We start from the raw sequence: 8,060 nt of genomic DNA, 5'->3' as shown, positions 1-8,060 counted from the left end.
TGATTCATTTTCTGTTGATTGACAAATCGATGAATTCACTAATCTTCATATTTACTTTGTGCACTTTAACCTGGCGTCCTGCAGACTGGGAATCACTGGTTTCTTCCTAATGTATGACCTGTGTCTCACTGTGGGACCGTTAACGTGTATTTAATGTGTTTGGGCCGCGCGCTGCATCACCCCGGGTCATCGTGCGTGCGCGTGGGGTGCTTGTTAGACACCTGGTGAGAGGAAGGTGAGGGAGAGTCGGTGATAACGGTGCCTCCTCCGGTGCTGACACGCGCCTTGAGAGTGTTGCTATATGTGTGTGTGCGCGTGCGTGTGCGTGCGTGTGTTTGGGGGGAGGAGGGGGACGGTTTCTAGGTTTTCCTCAGTGGTCGCCTCAGTGGGTTTTTGAAGGAGACACGAGCGGACGCACGAGGCAGCTGGAGTGGATTAAGAGCAATATTACCGGGAGACGCGCGTGCCATTACGCGTCAGGCTGCTCCGCTGTGGAGTAAATCGATCTAACTAACCCACATACAGATATTATTAACATTAATATTACTCCTGATCATATTAATGTGAGCGTGCAGAGGAGAAGAGGAGCGCGGGAGCGACGGTCTGTCGTCCTCCGGTTCTGAGTGTGAAGTACAGGGACGGTCACGCACCGACCACCGGGGAAAGTTGGAGTAACGCGGGCGGACGGTGAGAGAGGGAGCGCGTGGATGTTTAACGTGTAAGAAGCGGCTGAACTACAGCGAGGAAAGTGTTTGTTTCTCCGTTAATGGACCGACTTCACCGGATAAACCGTGGATACTCAGACACGCGCTGCCTCACCGGAATATGCGGACCTTAACGGACTCTGCGAACGCGTCCCGAGTCTCCGCGCTGGTCTGAGTCTCCCTGAGGAGGGGGTCCAGTCTCCCCGTTTAGACCGTCTCCAGGGGTATTTGCTCGCTCCACCATGTCGGTGGCAGTTTCACCGGTTCCCAGCGTAGAAAGAGAGAGAGAGAGTGAGTGAGAGACACCGAGAGAAAGAGAGAGAGAGAGAGAGCCGGGGTGAACCGGACCGGAGCGCGCGGGAGACCGACCCTGTGTTCATGACTTGTGGGATTACTGCTGCACGCGAGATGATCCTGATTAATGTCATCACTTTGGTGTTTGTGTTGGGTGAGTACACTTTCAGTATCTACACCCACCCGCCCGCACCCCGACGTGCGCGCGCACACACACGCACACACACACACACCCTCTATGCACGTACATTCACAGGTGAGGGCAAAGGGTCTGCAGGCTGTCCACGCGGGATGTTTTGCTTTCTCATTAAAACATCCTTCTGGCCCTCCGAGGATTATGAAGTGTCACCCCCCTCACCTCTCCCTGAACCCCCCAGAGTCTGCTGCGGGTAAAGGTGCACGACTCCGACTGAAACACATTCAGATGGAGGTTTAATACGTCCGAGTTTGTCTGTGCAGTAAAACACCTGAGTAGAATATCTATCCATATATGTATCTGTCTATCTATCTTCCCTCCTTCCTGTGGGCTCGTGGTTGCAGGGACCGTGGAGGCTGTGGTGGAAGAAGTAACTAAACTAACACCTGCAGGGAAATGTACATTTACTCAAGTACTTTACTCAGGATTCTGCGGTACTTGTACTTTCACCTGCGTGTTTCCATTTGAGGCTGTTTTATTATTTCAGAGGCAGATACTGCAGTTACTTTTTACTCCACTAGATGCATCAGTCACCTATAGTAGAATAATATATGATTCTGAAATCAGCTGTTCTGCTTAATAAATACTTTTACTTTAGAGTATTTGTGCACTGCAGTGTTACTCCCAGGATCAGATTGTACTGAAGCAGAGTGCTTGTTTACAGGTGCTTGTTTAGATTTAACCACAGTGTTTGGTTTCAGTTCATTTGTTCATTATTATTATTATTATAGTCACTGTGGGTGTGGATGTGGACTCCAGGAGGCTCTGGTCTGTGCTGTGGCGCTGTCCTTGGTCCTGAAACTGGTCCTGTTTTGCTCCTCAGTCGATCCAGAGGGCTGTTTCATGATTGAGGCTCTTATTTTGAAAATCCTGTCTTGAATTAACCTAACAATCCAAACCAGGATTAACCTGCTTCTTAAAGATGGTTTGGAGCTGATGTCAGCAGACTGAGTCAAGTCCGGTTTAGTTCATGACATCGAGCTCCTGAACGCATCGTCACCATCAACATGTCACGGCAAAAACCGACAGAATCACTGCAGTGAACTGTAGATCAGCAGTGAGCTCAGACTCATCTAAAACCTGCTCAGGTCTTTGGTGTTCTGCTTGTTAATTATGACGTTAGGGGTTTGAGTCCCTCGTGCGTGACAGGAACTTTCTTTGTGTAATATGTACTAAAGATTAACATGTAGATATGGATCTATAAGATGCAACATATGGTTAAACAGCCATCAAACAGGACCTGACCAGGACCAGGTTAGTTTGAAGAGATCCTGACTGGGTCTTATCAGTCTAGACTACCAGTGGTGAATGAATGGATAATGAATTACAGATGTCACTGACCTTGGTGTCTTTGCTAGCAGCTAGCAGTACTGTTTTTTGTGCATTAATGGTCATGAGATACGCTTTTCTGCTTATCTGGAGATTATCTCCATTTTAAAATGAAAAGATATTAGTGTGGATGGAGCCTCAGTCCAAAATGAGACAGTAAAAGACATGGAAGCAAAACGAGTTAACATTAGCATTACTTCCCAAGCAGAGGAGTGAAGTTTGATGCATTTCCTCTAGACTGGTCAGTAAACAACTGGATTTTTAAAAGTTATTCACTGGTTTAAAAGTCATTCACACCACCATGGAACTAGACTTAAAATATCCACCAGTTTAGCATGTGAAGTCCTTTTATGGTCCTAAAATCCCCAAATTCCCAGCCAAAATACAGGAGACGTGACCTGAGCTAGTCCTGTTCCTGGTCTTCCCTCAGCCCATCACAGAGCTGTCAGCTGCAGACAGGTAAACATGCACATCAGACCCAGCAAAGTTTTCTTATCTTGTCCCTGTGACGCTCAGTTAATTGGATTCCACCTGCATGTTGTTGTCACTGTTGTAATGGAAGCTGTTGAACTGCCTGGTGAAGGCCAAGCTCCAACACAGAGACTGATTCAGGGTCGGATGGAGACATCACAGTGTCCAAGGGCAGACATCCACTGGGGCCCCAGAGGAGGTTGATCCTTTTAATGAAATGTAACTTTATTGGAGTTCTGTTTTGTGGCATAGTTTTTAAAGTGGTTGTAGTTTTAAATGCTGATTCTACTTCCTGCTCTTGTTGTGTTATTGATTTTAGTTATTTAGCTGTTTGTTTGATGTGACAACCTCAGCTGATGAAGTTGTTTGGTTCTTACCTCTGAGCTCTGGGGACAAAATGGCTAAAAGTGGACATGTTTGGTGTTTTTACCAGCCAGATTTGGATGTTTCCTTTCATATTTTTTTAAATTTGAGAATCTACCACTGATAATGTTCTTATTTACTGTGGCCATGTTTGGTCTTGTTGCTGCAGTGGGCAGATAAATAATGAATTACAGTAATCTACCTGGGAGGAAAGGGAAGTGTGAATAAGTTGTTGAACATGTATGTGTTGGCATTTTCTTTAACTTTGCCAAGATTGAACGAGACTATTGGTGTGCTGATTGAGGCTGAGGTGCTGATCAAAAACAACTCCTACGTTTCTGGCTGAATGTTTTGAGTTATTTGTCAGTGGTTTATGTAACCACTGTCCAGGCTTTGATGGAAGCAGGACAGCATCTCAGATTGGTTTGATTTTCAGGGCTAAACTAGACGTACAACCGGGTGTCATCAGCGTAACGACGTTAGGACACGGCAGTGAAGTGGTTACGGCTGTGGCTCAGGAGATAGAGCAAGTTGTCCACCAATCAGAAATTCAGAGATTTGATCCCTGGCTCCTCCAGTCCACGTGCCAAAGTATCTTTGGGCAAGATACTGACCCCTAAATTGCCCCCAGTGGTGTAGCATTTGCTGTATGTATAGAACAAGCACTGCGAAGCTCTTTGAGTCATTAGTATGACTAGAAAGGCGCTATAGAAATGCATTTACCATTCAAGATGGCAGAGCCAAGGACTGAGCCTTGTTGGACTCCACATCAGATCTGGAAGAGAAAGTCAACAGTGACTTTAAATACCTGTTTGAAAAGATGAAAACTATTTAAAAACATGGTCACGCTCCTCATCTCATGGACTTCATCAGCAGCTGTCATGGAGGGAGTTGTATTTCTAAATTAATAAAAACTTCATTAATACATTGTTTCACAGCTGATAAAAGCTGAATAAGTCATGTCCTTTGCCATTTGCCTCCTGTAATATTTTGCATAGTTTCCCACAGTGTTTGACAGGAATGTTGTTGTGGATCTGTAGCGGCAGATTTTTCAAAACCTCAGCATGAAGTTTACAACCAGCAGCAGCTCTGTGGAGGTGTAGTTCACCTGCAGAAATACAAGTAAAACGAGAGATTTAAGCAAATGAGCAGCATGTGTCTCAAAATGAAACAGCCAGTCCTCTCAATTAATTTTAATTAATTAATCACAGTGAGTCAATCTGCAGACTCTGCTCAGTATCAGGTCTGTGGAGCAGTGTGAGCAGAGTGGAAATGCAGAGTGGAGTGCAGCGTTTGATGTCAGTGTGTCAGAATTCTGAAGTGGCTGTAAATGATATTTTGTTGTAGTAGCAGTCTGAGAGCTGAACAGCAGCATCAGTGACCAACAAACAGCAGATTCTTTCATCATTGCTGGTGACTTCAGTCGTGCAAATACAAAAACTGTCTGAAATTTGCAGCAAAAATGCCATGTTGTTGCTTCTCACTCTGACTCTTCAGACTGTGGTGTGTGTTTGTCTCACATTGATAAAACCTAATTTAATAACACATGCACATAGCTGACAAAAAACACAACAGCTTAAATAAGCCCCACCCCAACCAGTGACATCATGCATGATGTCAGCAAGAGCAGAAAAAGAGGAAGTGTTTGGTCGCCACCTCTTTAAAAGCTCCTGGAAAACACGGGGGTAAGTCAGACAAACAAAGAAAACATTTACATCAAGGAAACAGGAACTGAACCTCAACAAACAACAAGTGTTTTGATTTTGATGGTAACTGTAACAAAAATAAACACAAACAAACCTGTGAGTATAAATGTTGGAGTCAAAGAAGGAGGCAGCCTGCTCTGAGACCTCCTGCTCCTCCTCTCATTTAGATTTGCAGTTTTTGTGTGAAAATAGAGAAAGTTAGAAATGTCTGTGTTTATCTGGAAACATGTTAACACAGCATATGAGCCCAGCAGAAAATATTACAGCCATCAGAGCCTGTGAAAGCCCAACAAATGAGCTCTGTTTTTTGGCCTATATTTATTAACATTTTTCCAAATTGTCCCTGGTAAAAGCTGCTGAATTATCTGTGATCAGCTCCTGTTTGCAGTGTAGCCATGGATGTAGAGACAACTCTCACTGAATGACTGTGATACTGCAGAAAACTTCAAGATGTGATGATTGTGAATGAAGCTCTGCAGCCTCTGTTTTCTCTGAGGTTTGTTCTGGATGGACATCAGAGATAATGACATCCTGAGGAAGTGGAAGTCACTCTGAATCACATCAGCATGTGTTTCACGTCTGTGTGTTCAGATCTGATTATTTTTGACCCCTTAGTGTTTTCAGAAGTGTACACTTTCAATATTTTGTGTATTTTCTGCTCAAAGCGACTGACTATGGCTCTCACACCTTATTTTGGGATGGCAGTGTGATGCTGCAGCCTCATTGTCATCGTCTTGAAGCAGAGCTCTGATATGTGTCCATTAAATTGGTTTTGGCTGTGAGCTAAAAGCAGCCTGGCACCGACGGTTTCTCCTGAAGAGACAGACAGTGAGAGTTTACAGAAGCCAAAACAGAGGGAAGTCACACAGGGAAGCTCCGGGGTTCAGCAGTTTGTGTGGTGTGAAGGAGCCCCACACAAACTGTAATGACACTGTTTCATGATGGCTGAGGCGCAATTTCCTACGACAGATTCGGTTTGTAAAATGCCAGACTGACTTCCTCTGCTCCTCTCTTGGCTTATATGAATGTAAATTTACTGGAAAGTCAGACTCCCAGGCTTCACTGTGTGCTGTGGGTTTGTAGTGAAACAGCAAATTTGATAAATAAAACTAACAACAAGTTATTTGACGTGACATTTAGCCGAAAAATGTGCATCACATACAGTTCATGAAATAAAACTCCTTTTGAAAACATAAAACACCTGATTTTATAGGTTCAACACTACAACACATTTACTCCACAACTACACTTTAGAAGTCAGAGATAAAATAGGAAATATAACAGTGGACATGTTCGATAAACAGATTTAGTGTTGATGCTTTGTGTATTCTCTCACACAGACGTGACAGATGACACTGAATGAGCCTTATTAGTGCTCTAATCCCTCATTCCTGTGCATATATTCTCTCTCCTACCCCCCACCCCCCTCCCAGATGTGTGTGTGTGTGATTCAGAGCTGGGCCCCCCCGGGTGGAGGGAACCTCTGGACTGCGTCCGAGCCTCTGAACTGTGCAACCAAAACAGCCAGTGCAGCTCACGTTACCGGATCATGCGCCAGTGCCTGTCTGGTGGGGACAAGGAGCGCAGTGCCATGCTGGCCTCCAAGGAGTGCCAGGGAGCGCTGGAGGTGCTGCAGGACTCTCCACTGTATGACTGCCGCTGCAAGAGAGGCATGAAGAAGGAGCTGCAGTGCCTGCAGAACTACTGGAGCATCCACATGGGCCTGACTGAGGGTAAGCCTCCAACACTGAGCCGTGTCGAGAGTTAATTAAGCCTCCTGCTGCCTGTTGATTTCTCCTCGTGTTGTGAGCTGGCAGATGAAACACAACAACTTTCTTGGTGTTTTTGTGAGAACTTCACATATGCCGGGGTCAAAGACGGCTCTGCATTGATTGTTGTGTGGGTGCCGGTTTGAATTTCGCCTGAAGTGCGAAGAAGGACAAAGATGTGAAGAAAATAAGTACGTGACTGTTGCTTTTGCTTTTATTTTAAGGGGAAACTCCACCAATTTTCCACCTCAGTGTCTGACAACAGTGGTATGAGACGTTCAGTGTCTCCAGAGGAGCTGTGTGAAGTCTGATAAATGTCCTCAGGTGATGTCACCTGACTCAGCATCAGTCAGGTCTGAGGACTACGTCTGAAAAGTATAAAAATCTGGAGGTGCAGAGTTAGAAAGACGTGAACTTAGCAGAACCTCCACCTTGTCTCTGCTGCAGGCTACAGGCTCCAGCTACTAGCTACTAGCATAACACACCTCTATGTACCACCCAACTGTTCAGGTCCTGGTGCATTGTGGGTAATGTAGGCAGCAGGTGTAGAGTAAAAAAATATCTCTGGTTCTGTTGCTTCGATTCTGATCCTTCTTTTTTAAAAACTGAGTCCAACAACAGAACGCTAAATGAGTGGAGGACGTCTTTAACAGCTGTTTGTGCTGCTGTTGTCATAATGTGCTGTGGGACGTTTAAAAGAACAAACAAGCACTTTTCATGAAACGTTCTCCTGCTGCAGAGCTGCTGCTGTTTCCAGTCACCCCAGACACCTGGCTAACGCCTTTGGTTGGTTCAGGTCCCACTGCTGGTCCCGTACTGTGTTCTGTGTGTGTCAGCACTGACGATAAGGCGCACACACATGCAAACACTGACACTCACACACACACACACATGCACAAATGCACACAGGCTGTTGGCTGGCCTAGTTTGGGTCTCAGCAGTGGCAGAGCTCATTAAGAGCCTCTCTCTTTGTTCTCCATTCCACTAAGGATGTCTCTGTAGTGCCAGCAATGCTCGCAAAGCCCCTGCATCGCACACTCACACTCACACAGGCACGGACACACACACACACACTTGGCGGCCACACACAGGACATACATATAAGCCAAACAAAGTTGCAGTGTACACATTGAACACATTGTCTCAGTTGTCTGTAACACTCAGCGTGATCTGCAGCAGAGTAGACTTCAAGGACATGCAGTGTGGTGCGTTTAAGTGTCTCAGAGCT

The 8,060-nt window shown here is 45.4% G+C and overlaps 1 protein-coding gene across 1 annotated transcript in view; it reads left to right on the top strand.

The window, feature by feature from the left end:
- Nucleotides 1–321: 321 nt before the first annotated feature.
- The window catches only part of gfra2b (GDNF family receptor alpha 2b), a 72,592-nt gene continuing 64,853 nt past the window's right edge, over nucleotides 322–8,060 (top strand). The window contains exons 1-2 of the mRNA XM_018694976.2: nucleotides 322–1,152; nucleotides 6,497–6,796. Coding sequence (XP_018550492.1) covers nucleotides 1,083–1,152; nucleotides 6,497–6,796 — 370 coding nt within the window. The 5' untranslated portion in view covers nucleotides 322–1,082. The remainder of the gene's footprint in view (nucleotides 1,153–6,496; nucleotides 6,797–8,060) is intronic.

The sequence above is a fragment of the Lates calcarifer genome, linkage group LG9 (genome assembly GCF_001640805.2).
Source record: "Lates calcarifer isolate ASB-BC8 linkage group LG9, TLL_Latcal_v3, whole genome shotgun sequence".
NCBI classification, from domain to species: domain Eukaryota; kingdom Metazoa; phylum Chordata; class Actinopteri; family Centropomidae; genus Lates; species Lates calcarifer.
This window is presented reverse-complemented; position numbering and strand designations above follow the sequence as displayed.